General features: G+C 35.0%; 1 protein-coding gene across 1 annotated transcript; it reads right to left on the minus strand.

Moving 5' to 3' along the window:
* Window positions 1-6470: 6470 nt before the first annotated feature.
* LOC134806119 (carbonic anhydrase-like) lies at window positions 6471-18869 on the minus strand. Its single transcript, XM_063779400.1, has 8 exons — window positions 18661-18869; window positions 11888-11920; window positions 10756-10923; window positions 10221-10344; window positions 9645-9747; window positions 9211-9326; window positions 8575-8698; window positions 6471-6927 (listed from the first exon to the last, which is right to left on the minus strand). The coding sequence occupies exons 1-8, from the start codon at window positions 18692-18694 to the stop codon at window positions 6667-6669; spliced, it is 963 nt and encodes a 320-aa protein (XP_063635470.1). The 5' UTR covers window positions 18695-18869; the 3' UTR covers window positions 6471-6666.
* Between the last annotated feature and the right edge of the window lie 1668 nt (window positions 18870-20537).

Genomic DNA, 20537 nt, shown 5'->3' on the forward strand with positions numbered 1-20537 from the left:
ATTTGACTTGAGACCTTTGTGAGATTGTACCCGCATCTTCAACTCAAGCACTAAATTTATTTAAATTATAGAAACCCTACCCATAAAATCGACGAACTGTTTACTGTTTAAGAATACTCTACTGCAATAACTCCGCCTTTTGTGCCATAAATGTAAATAAATAAATAAGTAATCAAGATAAATAATGATCCACCGTTCAAACGAGGTAGGTACCTATTGCCAACGTTTTGAACTTTGTTTACATACTGCTCGTAAGTAGGTAACCTAAAGCATCCCATTACAGTTTTTTCAGTCCATAAAAAATAGTTATACTCGTTGTTAACACATTCGGTGCGGCAGCGCAAAACCCAAACTTACTGCCAGTGCTATACGAGTCATATAGGTACTTCCCGTATTGAGAAAGCCAGATTTGCGGCACGACCTACATTTTCCCGTACCATGTCCTGACTTTAAAGGTCCCTACAGACCTGGAATGTAATCGATTTGAAATAAAAAGTAATTCTGATCAATAGACTATATCTTTGTGTATATACAGCTGCCGTCGCCCGCGGATCTATATAAAATTAAAAATGATATAGGCGTTTTTCATAACCCTTAATTTTACGGGAATATACTTCCCTTGCCGCACAGGCCGTATATAATACTAGTGATGGGATACAAAAAAATCGATAACGACTTTTATAATCGACAAAATTATTTATTATCGTCATCGTGTCTGTACGTAATCAAAACAAATACTATTCATCCTCATATAATTATAAACAGTTTAGTTTAGTTTTATTTTAGAATAGTTTTGTATTTAGTTTAAAATTGTAATTTTAAGTTGTTTTTGGGCATGTTTTTGTACCATATATATGAATAAAAGTAAATTATAAACAGGGGTCGGACTTTTAGAGTAGGTAATTTTCAATATAGATGTCATAGTCTTGAATTGTCGCATTAATAAAATGTCGTATCGACGCGGAAGCGTGAACAATGCGCAGCACTATGACCAATCTGAGCGCTGCGTAGGTACCCACCTTTCGGTGCGGTACGGGGTGATGGAGTACGGACAAATAGTACCCGTGCCGCGCCAGAGAAAAAAAAATACCTTTCAGTGCGTTACGCAAAAATACTTCCCGTACATTTTCTCTTTTGTAATGGAATATACTTGAAGTAAGAATATCGGGAGTATAGTCATCTTTCTCTTCCTCACACGGGAACATAGAAAAACCACCGCCGCACCGGGGGTAAGACAAGCGCAGATAGCTGCCGCACCGGCGGAAAGTCAAATACGGCCAAATGCTTCCCGTAACGCAGCGAATGTGTTAAACAAGGTTAAACATAAGTTTTCTCTTCCTCTTTCGGTGTGCCGGAGCTCTTTAGCACGTGCGCATTTCTCATTTGCCTAGGCGCGTCTAAAGGCAACTTGTACAATTTGTACAAGGTAAGGTAGAAGTACTAGTGCTCGACGCTGCGCTAGTATTCGACATGGGCACTTTATGTCAAAGTAATATAGGTTAAATTTGAACGGCGAATATTTTTCTGTATTCAAATTTAATCCTTGTCACTTTGACATAAAGTGCCCATGTCGAATACTAGCGCAGCGTCGAGCACTAGTACTTCTACCTTAAGCGCTTCAAGTCTGGAACGCCTACAACCTATCTGGAATTAAATATCATTGTGCTCTATGAAGTGCCGGATGCCTTGGCCCGGACCGTTCTAGCATGATGGGTCATCCTTAAGGGTTCCTAGTTGACAAGGGAACCCTGATAAAATAAATATGTTATAATCGGAAATGCCAGGCATACCAATCAAAGAACGTCGAATTACTGGAAAAACACTGACTTAAGATCATTTTTCATAACAATTATGAGGAATTTTATAATATTAGTCTTAAACCATTTAAATTAAACTTGTTTTTTCTACATTGCTAATACTTAATGGTTCATTAAAGGCAAATTTAAATTTTGATCCCTATCTTTTATACTCTGGCACACCAACTATGTCAGTAGACTCAGTAGAAAACTGTGCGAAATTCAAAATTTGTATTACATTTGCGTACATTTTTCAATTGTGCCGCCTTTATTACTGACAAACCTGGCTTGCTAGTTGCTAGAGCGTACCAACAGTTTGGGGTCCAGGTGTCGGTAAAAGACACTATTATACCAAAGATTGTGAATTTCTACTGCACAAAAGGGAATTTCGCAGGCAAACTATTAATTAGTAGGTACCATCACGCTCCGCGATTGTTGCGCTATTTAGGGTCCTAGCTAAATTGGTTGGTCAATACTTACACTACAGAATTTCAAATTTAGCAAGAACCCTAAATGGCATAACAATCTGATGTGGTGACTGTATATTGATGTGGTGACTGTATCTAAATAAAGACATTGAATGTAGGTATATCCTCCAATTGAGGGGGGATTTAAATCTTCTCGAGGCAGAGGTGTAGGGTTGGAGCTGGTGTAGCTTTATTTGACGTTCATGAGCTCATTGTAATATGCCTACTTGATTAATAAAAAAAAATAATCCCAGATTAATCTGATCGCATCTGGCCTTGTACAGTTAGCAACAATAGGTGGCATATGAAATATGGAACAACGCACCAAAATTTATCTAGCACCCAGGAATACTTTTCAAAATAATGATACCTATTTATTAATATAATGAATATGCATAATTGTTAGCCTAATTATAGCTGTGTCTGGTTGACTTTACATGTAACTTGTGTGTATTGACCTTAAATCTATTACCTCGTTAGAACCGTGTTCCCCGGCAACACAACACGCCGTATCACCTCTCGATTGGATAATGCCGGTGCAATCTGTATCGTTGTGCTACATGTAGATCGTAGGCTTCCTGTAAGGTAGACTGGTTAGTGTCCTAGGATCAGGGAAGTCACGAGTGTAGAGGCCTAGTACTGTCGCCATCAGAAATATCGGAGCGGTCAAGGTGTTCACAAATATTTGAACACGCCTCTATTGTCAAGGCGCTAGAATGCGTGTTCAGATATTTTTGAGCACCTCGGCCGCTCCGGTATATCTGATAGTGGCTGTACTGTACCTATCTACAAGTAGTGGTTATGCTGTAACTTGAAAAAAAAAACCCAATGAAGACAGTTGGAGCATAGTATTAGCAGCAAGAATATTAATAAGTGGTGGACATTATGTCTTATCTTTGCTATAAGATTGCAAATTTTCACAAAATAGCGTGGAAGATGATAAGCCCATAGGGCAAATGTTTAACCCCCGACCCGACGCAAAAAGAGGGGTGTTATGAGTTTGACGCCAATGTATGTCTGTCTGTCTGTGGCATCGTATTTCTCTAAAGGATAGACTGATTTCGTACCGGGTTTTTAACGTGAAAGCGAATTTTCTTGCGTTGGTCTTTAGCTATGTCTGATAAAAATCAATCACACATTTAAAGAGTATCAGCTGTTTTCCAAGTGATGTAAGGTATTTTTCGCATAAAATTTATTTTTTTAGATAATGCGTAGGGGGTATTAATTTTTTTAATTTAATAGTTATTATTCCAAGTCAAAATTTGTCTTCCTGTCATTTCTGAAAGTACATTTGAGACAATCATACAACACATCATAAAATTCATAAGACTTTCGATGTAAACTCTAAATCATAATTAGATTCCAAAAATGTTGCCACTGCAATAATTTGTTTGTAAAATAGTAAATTCCCTTTTATAAATAAATACGCTAAGATAATTTATTTATTGGTAATTTTACGCCTACGATTTAAAAAAGTACTTTTATGTACTTATTTTTACATAAATACAAGACGCGCTAGTAAAAAGTGGCAACATTGTCTTACTTTTTTTGGAATCTAATTATGATTTAGAGTATAATCATAAATAAAAGGTCATTGAGTATAATGTGATGTCGGCCGTCTGATATCCTCATTAGGTAGGTATATTAATATTTTCGTGACTATTCTTTATATTCAAGCAAACGTGTTATCCTTATAACATTACTATGACATAGATATAGGCACTCAACGAGATAATGACTACATTCAATCGGTGCAATCTAGACTAGATCATTGTGCTGCATATAGACTCTAGGTCGCACTTCCTGCAGCTATAATACCTTAGGGTCACATGTGACAGAGAACTTGTAGGTACCTACCGTTAGTGGTAGCGTCATATGTGGCAAAACACTTGTTTTCTGGACAGAAAAGCAAAAAAAATGTCCAGACAAAAAATATTTTTATAAAAGTTTAGCCTCTTTTCCCTGCTCAATCAAGGCGGATGGACTGTGAGCCAATTAGACAATCGAAACCCATGTATTTATATTACGTGTTTTATTTAAAAAGACAAAGAGAAAGTCCGAGAAAGGGGCCAGCACGCGGTTGGTATTCCGTACTTCAGGAAATATTGCCGGCCCGTTGAGTTGGGTTGGCTGGCAATATTTCCGGGAACAGGAATATAGTGTAGGTACTTATATGAGTTATATGTAAATGTTATTGGAATAAGTATTTAGGTTTAATGTGTGACCGTTAACTATTGCAATGATGGTAAAATAATGTCGATTTACAATGCTTTTAACCTAAATAGTTTTAAATTTTATTGTGGTTTTAATGTTAAACCACATAAAAATATTAGTAGTTACTAAGTTTTTAAGTTTTATGTTTTCTCAAAGGTGGCTATAATATTTGTGTATTTCTTTTGCGTTTAGGATACTTGTAAGAAACTAGGTTAGTTCTCTCGTAATAGGGTAGTAAAAACAAAAAATATGTACTTAATATGTTCATATACTTATTTATTGACTGGTTTCCTTAATATGCTAGGACAAAACACATACAACTTATAAATAAAATATTGTACTAAACAATTCTGCCAATTCCAGCAAACATCGATAGAACAAGATAAAAATATGTTCAAACTTACTTAGATAATCTGAAATATAATTCATTTAAAATGTATCGTTTAATGCTGACATAACATAGTTTACTGGGTTGCTGACATGAAAAACCTTCAGTTATCTGTTGTCATAATATGTTATGGCACTATTTGCCATTTATTAGTTTTAAATAATTCCAAAAAAAACTAAATTTTATCTACTTTACAGGTAATTAAAATGAAGCAAAATGTAGAATGCAACCTTATAAACAAATCAAGTCGCTAACAATACTTAGTTAACATTTACCGAATTACAATAATCTTACTTATTGAGCAATCCAAATATGTAATAATTCTTAACATATTGCCTATCTCATCAGTTCTAAAATCGGCCTTATGACTTATGACAAAGATGTACGAGATTTCGACTTGCCTATTTGAATTGCTCACTGCAAACTGACTTAAAATCCAGACAGTCCAGCATTAAATATAAATTAAATAATAAATATAGTAGAGTCACAGCCAACACGATAACTAATTTACAACTTATGTACCTAACGATTATTCATAAAGTGTTTTACAACTCGGCATAAATCATATTTAGATTATGTTTATCTCCAGACATCAGCCGTAACATTGTTAAATGTTGAGATATAGATTGCATCTATATTATTGATTAGGCATATAATATGCAGCTTAAATTTTAATCTTCTATAATGTAATGTCATGATTCATGCGCACATCACGTGCAATTTAGATTTCAACATGGATATAATAAAAAATATTTTATCTTTAAAACGAAATTTCGAAAAAAAAACTCAAAACTAAGTTAAGTGAGCAAAAACAATTTTAGTGTGATAAATTACCGTTAACCGTTCAAAGTTTTAAATCGAATCTTAACTTCAAACATGTCAATACTTTGTCAGTTACTAATTACATTAATAATATTTTAAGCAACTAACCTTAATGCTATTTATTATATACATATACATATATCTTACATGTTGTCATTACAATAGCCATGTATTAATTTAAATTAATTTATAAATATTGCCACTGCATCTACAATTATAATTTTCATTCAGTTTCATTCTTAAATTTTAGAAATTGTCTGTCGAGCCTATAAAACAGTGAGTTACAACTTAATCACTCGTATCATGATTATTTTATGACCGGATCTGACAATATTGGTCGTAAATGAATTTTGTTGAGCTCTTATATGACGTCAGATTGATTATACAAATTAAGTATTAATCTTTATTACTTTACGTATATTTACAATACTTAGGATAATTATAATACTTTGGATTAGTTGAAGATTAGTAAAATGGTATTTAATTTTTACTTAAATGTTCTTTAAGTGTTTTTTGACGTGTGTCATTAATTCATTATTATGCATTTATTATTTATATGCATGTAAACATTTCTGGATAGTAGTAATTTCAATAGATAGGTAAGTAGCTCAATTATAATTAACTAGCTCGAATAATCTATAAGAGTTCGTTTTATATATATTTACATGCAGTCATGCACATTTACAAGTTTACTATATATGAAAAAATTAATAATTAGATAAAACTACGTACATATATCTGTTCGTTAAAATTAAAACGCTTTCATTATTATTATTACACGACATGTACATACAGCCACAGACCACAGATTTTCCACACACTTCGTACAAACAGACACAGTCTACACAAACTTATTGTACTCTGTAATCCATGTGAGCACTATCTTCTTTATATTATTACACGACCAGAATAACGACGATGTCTATTAAAAATGAAAAGGAAGCTATTAAAATATGAATGGAAAAGACGTCGAAGACAATCAGTCAAGCTTACTGCATTCCTTAATGCTATATCCAAAAAGTCTCCTTTTCATATTTGTAATAATACAGACGCCTTTGATCAGTGTGGTCGCCATGATGGACTTGGCGCACATGACGATGGAGAGAAGAAAACCAATGAAAGTTGGAGAGGTGATGGAAGCGCAGGAGGCCATGGAGCGGTAGACGATGCGGTTAGCGGGGTGCAGGCTGCGGTAGTTGAACGTATTCCCGCCGATGTCGATCTTGCTGAACAGTTTGTACTGGAAAGAGAGGAAGAATTTAGATTTGATGCCGATAGTGTTGGTTTAAATAAAACTTGCATTACTGTTGTTGCGGCGTAGTTGTTGCCGCCGCTCCTTGATAAAATGGGTGACGGAATGTATATCATTATTGTGGCAGTATTGCAGCGACAAACATCGCTCATTTTATCAAGGAAATTGATAGATATGTACAGCGGCGGCAACAACAGTATGTACCTAATTCAGGTGCAGTTGAAAGCTTTGGACGCTTATTAGAGCCATCTTGGAATGAGAACAATACATTTTCCAGATCTGAGAAAGCGAGAGAATGCAAAGGAGAGAGAGAAGGGATAGACAAAAGCTGATATTATAACTAATAACAATTAACTGATATTTTTCTACAATACCTAAATACTGATTAGAAACTGGTTTTAAAGATAGTAGATGATTAGAAAAATGACTTTCAATTTCGATATTTCTAGTTATCAAGCTTATTAAATATCAGTATGGCGGTGCCTATTTAATTGTCGTCACTCGTTAGCATAATAATATTATATGCAAATATGACAGGCATGTGCTTAAGGGCATTTAATAGGTACGCGCAAAGCTTGGCCGAGCGTAAAGGTTGTAATATAAATAAGAGATATTATACATAAGTATGTATTTATAATTGGATGCGTGATCAGCGTGATAATAATACTCGTACAGGCGACGGTAATGCGTAAGACAATTAACAGAGCATGAATGAATAAGGATTACTCGACGGAAACAATCAGAAATTACACCACCTCGGAAGATATGGTCTTATAGTTTATTGAGGATTAGATTTATTAGGATTTATGGGCAAGTTATTCTAGTTTTAGTGATTACACTTTATACTGAAATATTTTTTTGCAAAACAGTAACAAAATTTGTTACTACTAACTTAAGAATTGGGACTATTTGTCGGCCAACAGGGCAATTTGTAATAACAATCGGTTTAGGATATTGGTTAAAATTTATTATACTATTACTTAAGTTCCGTTATTTTTTGAATCACCCAATGAGTTCAGCTAATTATTGTTTTCAGTGTTGATTTATATTAATAGTGATAATTTCTAACAAATTATTATAAAACTCCTACTTATCAAGACCTGTCAGTGAACGGAAATTATACCATGCTTGTAAACCGTGAAAATCCAACGCGAGCTGGTATGTGTACCTATTGGTTATTACATTGAAGGAAACAGATTAATCCATCAAGAACGAATTTGCACGCCCACGGGATTATGACTTCTGTTGGCACATAGGCATAGGTAGTCTTTTGAATAGTTCACTATGCAGGGTTATTTTTTTTAAACGGTCGAATATTGAAGGAGTGTTCATTGCCATATTGCAAATAAAAAAAATGAGGTGTTAAATTGAAGAGTGTAATGTATTAACGCATATTATCCAATCTATCCATAGTAATAAAGTTGGCTTAAAACTAAAAAACTAAATAGATTAACAGTTGATAATATTGAAAATAGAAACTAGGTATTTCATAATTTAAAAGTAGAGAAAATATAGCTGGCAATTTTGACGTGGAACAACAATATGCTAATATTTTGCCACAACTACTCTTCAGCTGTGAAAATATATATTATTTGAAGTAAGATTATGCTATAGAAATAGCCGTTGTACTCGTACCTGATTATCAGAGATTACTAGCGGCTTGTCCATTACAATCCAGGTGACGGATTCCTGGCACTGGGGCGTGGTCAGCGAGCCGTGGTACGTGTAGAACGACTGTGGGTCCGGGCTTAGGAGGCGGCTACAAATTATTCAAAAATTAATTAGGTGAATAAAGTGGTTTGGCAATATTTCCGCGGGGAATAGTTTTCGGCAACATTTATGAAAATAATTATGTTTAAAAAAAATATGGAAAAGTACCTAATAATTACTAGTCAAAATTAGAGGAAGGATGAAAATACTTATAAGTAGGTATAATGCTTTAAATGTAGATTTATAAACCGACTTGTAACGACGTTACTAATAAATATTTTGCTTTTCTTTTTCTTTACATACACTAAAAAAATTATCAAAAGTATATATAGGTACAGCAGCATTGACTGATAATAAAACGTTTTTGGATGTTTCCAATGTTTTTAAAAACAATGCCCTTTTCCGTCACTAATGGGCGAAACAATGGCGAAACGAAAGGCCGATCGGAGAGTAATTCGAGAAAGATAGGAAGTTTTAGACACGGCCTATTCATCTTGTACTTGAGAGGGATTTTCTAAGCCTTGAGGTAAATAACACTGCGACAATAGGAAAGGTACTTACGATAAATCGATGATTTCAGCCATGGTTTGGTTGTTAGGATCCATACGGTAGGTCAGCTCAGGTAGAGAAGGAACGATTTGAGCAAGGGCATGTTCTGCTGCTGCCCCACTCTTCAACTGAAAATAATCACATTTTAATATGTTTGACTGATAAAAGTGTTCTTAGTAAGCGAGAATAAACTTCGTTCTCCATATTCAGTAAGTCTACACAGACAGAGTCAACGAAAATGTTGACCATATATTATCTTCTTAAAATGTAACCATGCATGTCAAGAATTAAGTAATAAGTAGTACAGAACAGGAAGCAAACATAATGTAATATGTAATTGATAGGTTGCCTTATATCTAATATGATATATAATACCTATTGGTCACCTAATATCAGGGATTATTACGTTAACAGGTTTATACGAAGTTAAGAGAGACCTCACTTACCACGCAAAGCACCCCTATAACAGCGAGTCCATCAGGGCGCGCCAGGGCCTCCTCTATTTTTAGCCCAGTCTTGACATGTACCATGTGGATCTCCAAGGGATACCTATGAAGTTAATCAAAAGTGTTATTAAAACAGCCGATCTATTTCATTTGGCGGAAGAATTCTCATTCGGGTTACTGTCAAATATTACATTGGGCTCGTGGTCACCGGCGTAAGGGTCTACCGGGATGTGAACACTCTATTCATTGAATTGGCTGCCAACTGATGTCTTACCGTAAGACTTAAACTATGAGCCTAAATGGAGCCCAATGTCAACATGCCGTCGTAATAAAAAAGCTTATAGCGGTACCACAACCCCAGGGTTTGCAGAAAGTAACTCATTTCATTTATATGAATCAATGTTTCATATAAATGACTCCGTCGGTATTCCCTGACAAATATGACCTCGGTCTCTTTAAAGGCTATTACTGAACTGGTGAGCTCAATCTTAGGTTCTGCTTTCACTTTCTATCAGGTATGACTAGGGTCAATCACCGGTCAGTTCATAATAAAAGAAATATCTTACTATTACTTACTTGAAACCATCGATAGCGTGTTCAGATAGCCAATGAAGATGGAACTGGAGAAAGGTGTAGTTCCCTCTTAGGGGACCGCCAGACAATACGGGGGCTGCCGTTCCGGGAACTGCAGACCATTGTACTACGGACAAAAATAATAAATGTATCTATAGGCAATTGTTAAAACACAAATTGATAAAACCTCGCAGTAAGGTCATAAGATTTGGCTATTGTGGGTACATAGATCCACAATATCTATTATCTAGATTATTCTGAGAATGTTAGGGAGCTAATTGATTTAACATCACTATTTTTAAACCCTATTAATTATTTTTAATGCAATCGGATTGCGATACGATTCTGACAGATCAGTACCGTATCGGAACCAGATGGCACAACTAAAACCCGAATTGGCCCGTAAGAGCCACGAAATATGGACGATTTTTTTCAGAGACATTAAAAAAGTACATGTAGCGTTCGTAAGCGGCATTCTATTGTGGAAAGCTCTTGCATCTCCAGCTATCTGTAACATGTAGTAAATAAATATACTCACAGGTATGTCCATTGTTGTGTGCCGTGGTGGTGACCTGCTCATAGCCCCGGAAGACCAAAGGGCCCCGGATGTGAGCTTGGTGCCGGTCTACCACCGCGTCCCGCGTCGAGATGTCGATGGGCGACTGCTGGGTGCCAGAACTGCAAACGCCGGGCCATTGATGCTCGCCTGTTCAAGCAAATTGTCTTTAATTTTCCATATATTTAATATGTATGCTAGTTTTAAGGTATTTATGTATGGGCCACTAGTTGCCTGAAATAAAAAAATTCATTCATTCATTGTGTGTGGTGGCCAAAAATCATGGGTTCAATTCAGACCTCGATTGTGCTGTAGAATAGAAAAATTCGTTCCAGGAAAATGGTGATGAGATGATGAGGTTAGATGAGAATGATTACTAAAATTCGGAAATTAAAGGGATTTTTTTCCATTTATTTTATGCGTTGTCTCTATACCAAAACAATTCAGCGGCATTTTTTCATCAATATTCTAAAAACCGTGTTTTTGTTTTTTACTGATTTACCTACTAAAAAGCATGTTAAAGGAAGTTTTGATCATAATTTTATCACCCGTGTAGGTTGCGTGTAGGTATTAAATTAATTACCTAGAGTTACACCAAGAAAAGTCTGCAGCGCTTTTGATAGCCCACACAGTGCAAGTGTTATTTATAAATCATAATTTCATAGAAGTTTGACACTTAAAATAACACTTGCACTGCGTGGGCTATCAAACGCGCTGCAGATTTTTCTTGGTCTAACTCTACCTATTTTACAAAATTTAATATGTATTTACTAGAAATTAAATAATTTTCATTTCATACATTGTTCAATCACAATGATGAACAAACCACTTATATTGGGTTGTATGAAATGTCTGTTATGTCTATTAATGCTTCTGAATGTTTAAAACATGTCTGGCTAAGTCCAATTTTTCAATCAGCTGCTAATCTAGGCTATCCGTCTAGTTTTAAGGGGACCAAGGCCTGTGGATATATTCTGGGTAGGTAGATATTATGTTCTAGCACTTTTGTTAAATTATTCATCTGGGAAATATTGCCGACAATGAATACTAAACTATAACTGTACGAAAAAAACAAATAATTACTTTAATACCAAACAAATAAAACATTGTTTACCTTCATAACTCCATTCAGCTTCATAACTTAAACCTGAAACAAAACAGACAAGATAATAATTATAAAGATTTAATCAAAATTAGCTTTCATCGCTTTCATATTGTTTACTATACATACATAATATATATTTGTGTACATAATTCAACTATGTTCTCGCAATAAAAAATATTGATTGATTGATTGGTTGATTGATTTATAATGAAAATTGAAAACTTTACTGATACCAGTATATTCCGCAAACTGTCATTATGTCACTAACTGTATTTTCTCACACATTATAGTTTGAACTTGTGCAATGTAGGTATCAACTCTAGGTTATTTAAAATTTTAATCTATGTACATTCAGAATCAATATTAGAAGATTAACTATGCGTCAAATGTATCTGCCACCCTGGCTAACTTTTGTAGAGATAAATTTCTACAGTTTGCGTTCAAAAGTACCTACCTGTTACAGTCTAATTGTTCTACATATAGAGACATCTATTTTGTTAAGCAGTTAAGGGGCCCACTGATTAACAGTCCGCCGGACGGTATCGGCCTGTCAGTTAGAACAAAATTTTGACAGTTCCGAACAACTGTCAGGCCGATACCGTCCGGCGGACTGTTAATCAGTGGGCCCCTTTAGAGAATGGTAGACACTTTTGACGCGTAGTCTGATCCGCTACTTTTGATGCTGACTCTACTTAATTGAACAATTATGATGTCATTGGCCTCACACGTTAAATTGTTCGAGTCTATGATAAAGATGGACAAGTTAATGTTCCAATCAAAACCAAAATGGCGTATGTCATTGTGAAACGTATGTTGATAGAACTTTATTCGACGGGTGTACAATAGTGCTCGTGCCATTATGTCGTCGATACATCACCTCAAAGGGAGCCATATCAAGGCTGGACAAGTGGACATTGTCGCTCGAGTTGATAATGGGAACTTTTGATTTGTTACTACGAGTAACTTGTCGGGTGATCAATGGAGGTGTACAGTGATCGGACAAATCATCGCAAAACCATCAAAAATCATTTATATCTCAAAATAGGACAAGATTTATTAAACTCATATTATGTACCTACCTACACAGTATCTTTCAAAATTTCCAGATTATACTCAAAAACTTCAGTTCAAAATTGTTAAAAAAATTGTATCATGTTCCATACAATATTTATTTTTATCAATGTCACATTAAATTACGTCACGTTAAAGGAGTGTCATTTTATTTTTATTTATTTAAAGGAGTGTCATACTGAAATACATAGTCTGAAATTGGGTTTAACTATGTTTAACCTAGCATTATGCCAAAGAAAAAAATTCATAAATCGCAATGTTCCCATGAAATGTTCTCGGAATTTTAATTTTGCGTGTTTATTGTCAAACATTGTTACAGTCAGTTACAATTTCTATGACACTTAAAAAAGAATAAGTGACGTTAATGTTAAATGAAACAATCATCTATAGTTAAGAACATTAAGTAATACTTATTCCTTAATCTGAATGGGAAGTTTCTAAGTGGAAACTTGCATGAAAATTTTATTATGTTTCCAGAATGTTCCGATTTTTTTTAAATATTCTGCAATTTGCACATTGTTAGTTTAACCTACTGCATTTGTATTCGATTGCGACCATAAGAAACAAATTTTTGATAATCATTATTGGATTATAATTTAAATAGGAAAGGCACAATGCAGCCATTATCTGAGCACGTGTGTGAGCATAATTTATGCCTTTACGTATTATCATACTTATTATTTTATCAAGTATTTCAATTTTATTATGAATACGGATCAATAATTATTAGTGACTAAGTAAGATGTTATCAGTTATAGAGATTAATCAAATTTAAGTAATGATTATCGTGAAATGAGTTTTTGCAGGAAGATTTTAATCAAATAAGTGAGGTTCTAAAAATAAACATCTTAATTTTACAATGTGCAGATATTCTATTAAAGCATTATGGGTAATACTACCGAGTGTGTACTCTGGGCTCCGGAGCAGTACCTAGCTGGCTTATAGGTACGACTAGGTAAAATGGTGGGGTTATTCATAAACGTTTTATGAATAAAGGGGCAAGACGAGGAAGAAACTAGATAGGTAAGATATATTATATTTATTATTTAAATATCGGTGCGGTCATAAATAGGTATTATCATTTATTTAAAGAAACAATAAGGTTTTAATGGCCAGGATCGAATTCAATTCTTTCGGTAATCCTTATCGTCACGTGGCCAACTTCGATATGATTTATGTAAAATATTTTTTGTTTTTATATTAGGGGTCATCCATTAATTACATCACACGTTTAGGGGGAGGGAGGGGGTCAAGATAATGTGACATGTTGTGACAAGGGGGAGGGGGGAGTCACAAACTTTGTGACGTCACTTTAACTTCATCAGTAACCGAAATTTATTTAGATTACTTTATCCGCTATACAGTGAAATAACAAGTTTTTGGAACGATAATCGTTTTTATTCATATAATTTTCTTACCTTATCAGTTTTCCGTTATAAAATTACTAATATTTAGTTCGTCAAAAATATTTTTATAAAATATTAATGGTAACACTTAATTCGATTTGCCGATTTCGTTGAGAAAATGTGACGTCACCCCAGGGGGGAGGGGTTTGCCAAATGTGACCAAGCGTGACAAGGAGGGGGGGAGGGGTCTAAAAACTTAGAAATTCGTGTGACGTAATTAATGGATGACCCCTTAGATATATTTTTGATAAGCATTTAAAAGATCTGACCTCAGCCACGGGACGGCTTGGTCACATTGGCTTTGCAATATTTCCCGATGTTTAAACCTTTTGGCAATATTTCCTGTATTTAACCTGATAAAACTAATATTAATATTGACGAAAGAAAACAAATGAGCGAATCAATATAATTTTTAAAATATGCGATAAAAAAACCAAAATGTTGTAGGTATGAACTTTTTATTAATTTTAGATTATATTTTTATTTGATGGTACAAAACCATTTCTAACAGAGTAAGTTAGAACATCAACAAAGTGTTGTATTAAAAACTAATATATTAATTCATTAAACATTTCTGTGTGTATTTGTTTTCGTTTTATTTTGGTTGGTTTTCGTTTGGTTTCATAATTTACATTATTACATTTACTCATATTACAGGCCACACCCGGTAGATGGCAAAGGCTGTAGTAAATAAATAAAAATAAAAAGCCTTTTATTTCGTTGCAGATTACAAAAATTTAAAAACAAAAAAGTTAAATCTAATAAGTTAGTAATTCATTTTGTTAGTAATAGAGTTATTAGTGATTTAAAATATAATTTTTCTCAAAAATGGACGGCAAAGTCGACTTTGCCGTTTAAAAAATAGGTTGCGAAGCGCGTAGTTTATGGTCAGTCAAAAATTAAAAAGTTAAAAACATTGCAGTCTCGATTTTGGGACTGCAATGTTGCATACAAATTCCATTATTTGTCGAGTTCCAAACTTTTTAAAAGTTGAAATGGCCATATCAAATGAAGGCACAGGCCCATTAAACAGCCAAACAGATGATTAGTACCGCGACTATTTAGCTGTCTCAAATAGGTTGGCGTATTTTCGGCAGAAAAATACACTTCTATTTTTTTTATTAAAAAAATAAAAAGGCGGCAAAGCTAATTTTTTCAATTGTTTCTACTTTTTTCTGTGAAAATATATACGTAAGAAAGTTGCTTTTGTAAAATATTTCTATGATATTTATATTTCTTGCACCATTTTTGAGAAAAGCACTATATATGACTCGGCTGGAAGGCTACTTGCTGGCTTCGGATTCAATTAAACGGACTCCCAAGGTCGTCCGTTTAAAACGAATCCTCAGCCTGCAAGTAGCTACTTCCGAGCCTCGACAATAATGTACTATTTATTTAAATGTTCGTATTATTGATACAATTTTAATCGGCAAGAACCCCTCTGCAGGTGAAGGCCTCCTCCAAAGATAGCCAGTCCTCTCTAGATTGAAAATTGAATAATCGCATAAAACTGGTCAAAAATGCAGACACATAAGGTGAAAGGAGAGGATCTGTCCTTATACGGATCTCTTCCTGCTAACCTTTCAGAAAGCGGAGACGATGTTTTGCGAGCAATTAAGATATTTTATATTGTATTTTTTTTAGTTTATTGGAAGAGCATATACAGTTGCTGATACAAAAAAATAATAATAAAAAATGAAAGCATACTCACGCTCACTCTGAGCGCAAAGCGACTACGTCGCAGCTTGAGCAAATCGCTATCGTATTTTTCGATCCGATCCGAATGAGTTTATTTATTATCGAATCTGGTTTTTATCCAAAATGGTTGAGCCATTGGAATATGTGATGTCTGTGCAACTGCACTATATATTACTATAACTTACAAACACAAAAACAACACCAGCGTTTATTGCTTTGCAGCTTCTTTATTTAATTATTTTAAATTACGACTTTATTTATCATATACTCGTAGGTACCTAGGTAGGTACATAACATTTTAATATACAGAAGTAATTATGATGTGTTATTTGTTATTTATTTACGACTTTTTACTGCTTGAAGTTTTTATTTATTAAAACTAAATTAAATAAACAATAACCAACATAATAAAACTTAATACTAAGTACTTAACCTAACTACAGGTAAAAAAATTGCCCTAAATCGCCGTCAACGGGCAAGGTGCCCAGAAGGCTGGCCGCATTTCCTCGCTGTATAGCTAAGCTAATGCGCTGTGCGAAATACTGGCCAGCCCTCTGGTCACCCGAGGCCTCTATTAGGCGCGTCGATAGATCTTTATATAGCCGACGCGCACTTGGCCCCCATGGCCCCAATGTTTCCACGCCAAACGCCGCAAACATGTAGCTGGTTCCTAGGGCGGCATATTTGCGGCGTTTGAGGCTTTCGGCCGAGGATGCCGCAGCGCCAGCAGCAGCGCTGGTGCTTGGAACATGGGACGGTGCCAGGGTGTCAACGCAAGTAGCATCCCAAACTAGCGGCCGACCCATGCTCCAAGGCACCAGCGTCATTCCGTCAGGCCTCTTGCCGTCGTTCCGGGCCAGCCCGCTGGGCTCGAGGATTGCCGGCACTTTCGCACTAACAAGGGCCCGACGGATGACATCGTTTATACTGGCGTGGCGGGAGAGCCTACCAGCGCTGCGGACACATGAGAGGCCATGGTGGCCCAGTGTGTCCACCATGGTGCCGCATTGACAGCGATGAGCCTGGTTTGTTGATGCCCCCAAACGTAAGCTAGCTGCCAGGCGGAAGTTGGTGTTATCACTTTACGACGTATACAACAGATAATGATATTGAATCTAGGTTATAGTTTACCAACCGTTTGGTTGACACCGTCGAGTTTTTGACCGCCTCAAGGTAAAACTGTACAAGTAAATAAAGAAAAATTCCAAAACAAGATGTCTCCTTAATATTTATCTTCCGATAACGTCTTGATTGCGCAAATTTACGATTTGTGTAAATTTAATTGCTTTTTAACGATGTAGATTGGTTTTAAAGGTAAATACAATTTAACAATGGTTTACTTTTTGATATAGATATGATTTTTGTGATGTAAGAAAGTTTGCATAATATTTCTTAGTTACATTGTACCTCTTATCACTACACCTTATAAAACAAGGTCCCCTGCCGCGTCTGTCTGTTTATGTGAATGTTTGTTCGCGATAAACTCGAAAACTACTGAACAGATTATCATGCGGTTTTCATCTATCAATAGAGTGATTCTTGAGGATGGTTTAGGTGTAATAATTTGTTAGGTTTTGTGTAACCCGTGCGAAGCCGGGGCGAGTCGCTAGTGTCATATATATCTCGTCAATGTGCCTAGAAGTTTCTGTAGTTAAAGCTAATGAACTTTCTTTGACTTTAAATTAGGTGTAGTAATTAAGTAGTTGAAGATTGCTTCAGTTATACAGAGTGATTTCTTTGTGTCTGGCCATCCATTTTTTGTGTAAATCCCGGGACATAATATTTGGCACAATTGAACAAGGAATAGCAATGTTTATGCATTGCATAGAATAGAGGCAACATTAGGTATCTGTCAGTTCATTTAAATGTAGTTTAAGTATAGTTTAATAAAATAAAAAAACTGATTTGTAAGTTAATGGGACTTTGGATATTGCGATGTTAATAATAGGAAAAGTTATATGACAATAATAGGTAAATATTATATAATTAATAATAGTTCTAATAGATTTAACAGACAGGGTGGATTTTTTAAATGGGGCACTAAAGGCAGCTCCTAGATCCCTTGCTGCTGTACCAAAATGATCTCTCACATGATTGATATTTTTCAGTGACCTCTATTATTATAATAAAATAAGGGTGACAGCTGGTAGCTACAGTTACCAAAAGCAAGTGAGTGGTTATGAGACTACCCCTAACATTTTAATTATTTAAAGACCAACTTAGGATAGGGCACAAGAAAAGTTGCAAATGGAAAATATTTTTATTTTAATTAAGCATTAATTTCTTAATTTAAAGGTAGGGGAAAGTTTTCTAAGACCATTTTTCGCGTAGCAGCACGGGGCCTGGTAGCTGCAAACAGTACCTCATTTAAAAAATCCACACTTCTGTCTATTAAATTGTTTATGCAAGACGACCTTATTTTTAAATTGTTATTATTAAATATGACATCTTTATTTAATGAAATATTTTAAATAGCTCTGTTTGTAACTTACTGTATAAAAGTGAATAAATAATTGATTGACTGTGACGTATCAATTAATATTTTTAATTTCAATGTGAATTGTAAAAAATAAACATGTGTACCAATTCATTAAAAAAACATCTTACCTATACAGCAAATAATAACAAAAAACGACTTCATTTTCACACGTAATCCAAATCAAGAAAGCTCTAAATTTGAATTTATAAGTTCACATGCACACATGCACACGGGCCCACGACAACTGAGCTGTGACAGTTTGTTGTCAACTTTTTATACATTTTGCGTATTTTTTGTTTTTATTTTTTTTTATCGCGAACCGGCGCGCACCGTGTGAGTCGCGCTCTGACGTTACGAGTCTAGGCTCGGCGCGGTACAGCGGCGGGCGGAGCGGAATGGTCAATAGACACACGGAAAGACTACAATGCAAAACAGATCGACAAAACGGGCATTAGAACTAGGGAACGCAAATCGGTTATTTTTTGTATGGAAATAATCGGTTTTTAACCGAAACCGCGGTTATTTCCATACAAAAAATAACCGATTTGCATTCCTTAATTAGAACCCTATGTTACGCTCTAAATATCATTCAGCGATAAATTTTGTTTCCTGGCAGTAAAGTGCAGTAAACACCTCTGTAATGAACGTGCCAGACCAATTAGATTATCTTTCACTAACACGTCAAATAAAGACGAATTTGACATTCAACTTGTGAAATTCAAAAATATTCTAAATTTTCTTTGAGGTGTTCTCATGATTGGTGTCGTTCCAATAACTAGTTTATACCTAATACAGGCGTGGTTCTTATGGGTGCAAATGCATGTGGGAACCGTTTTCGGAAATATTGGCTGACTCGTTAATATTGCCGAGAATATACAGTAGGTATACTGTCGGTAACGTCCAACTTTCTACTTATAACAAAATACAAATAAAAACTATAAATTGTAATAATGTGGTACGTCCCACAATAAAAAAGGAAAAATATATGAACAAATAAAAACGAATAAAAACCACAATCTGTACCTAGCAAAATGCTTAACAAAAACATACCCTCATACGTACCTATAAATCTCGTAAAAGAAACTAGGAATAAAAAATAAAAAAATCTGATTCTAATCAGATCAGTTTGTCGAACTGTTGGTCTGTGTGTCCGTGCGCCGTGCACAGGTCACCAATTTACTAATAAAAATCACACTCAGGAAGTTAGGGTATAGCGGCCTATTTCAAACCCCGATTATAGTAAAGAAACACGACAAAAAATACCTAAATTGCGAAGAAAAAAAGTTTGAAAATTGTTCATTTGTTACCATACCCAGGGGGCCGATTTTTGAAATTCGACCGCTCGATTTCGTATATTTCGTTCAATAATATCTCCACTACTAGGTATTTAAATTCTACTAATAGAATTGAAAACGAGTGGTCAATATCACTAGATTCCAAATTTCTATCGCTCGTATTTCAAAAATTAGTATATCGCTATTTTCCACCGATTTCCGAGTGACGAAATCAAGCGATCGAATTTCAAAAATCGCCACCCAGGACCCGGTGCTATTATAAGTTTTAATGAAAGCTTGTGATTTCAAACACAATCGAAAGACTCTTTCTATAAGTTTAATTAATAGGAGTTAAAAGACCTGGGGCTATTAATTCCTCAAAAGCTGGTAATTTGTAAATTTTTGGTGGGTCGCTGAAAATTAAGAATATTACCTTATAGAAACTGCCTGTGCAGACTCAATGACCTGTAATGGCGGAGGTCGGATTCGAAACTTAACTTATGCCTTATTCTAAAGTAGCTACCTAGTTTTTTCCCAAATAAGGGCTTTAGTCGCTTACCTATGTTGTATAATTATGAGTGTGCAATAAAATATTGTATTGACAGGTATAGTAGATTTTACCCTACCAGAAAGGACGTGATTCCTGTCGGTAACGTAAATGTTTTTTTTATAGAATGATTGTAGGGCAGGGTCAACGATCATCCTCCACTTGTGTCACAAAAGTGACTTTA

Source organism: Cydia splendana, chromosome 2 (genome assembly GCF_910591565.1).
Source record: "Cydia splendana chromosome 2, ilCydSple1.2, whole genome shotgun sequence".
NCBI classification, from domain to species: Eukaryota; Metazoa; Arthropoda; class Insecta; order Lepidoptera; family Tortricidae; genus Cydia; species Cydia splendana.

What these genes read in the sequence shown, in the direction of transcription:
- LOC134806119 (XM_063779400.1), bottom strand. Translation starts at nt 18,694, where the DNA reads ATGAAGTCGTTTTTTGTTATTATTTGCTGTATAG. An exon ending in CACGCTATCGATGGTTTCAA is followed by an intron (nt 9,748 to 10,220) that starts GTAAGTAATAGT and finishes TTAACTTCATAG; the next exon opens with GTATCCCTTGGAGATCCACA. An exon ending in TTATAGGGGTGCTTTGCGTG is followed by an intron (nt 9,327 to 9,644) that starts GTAAGTGAGGTC and finishes GATTATTTTCAG; the next exon opens with TTGAAGAGTGGGGCAGCAGC.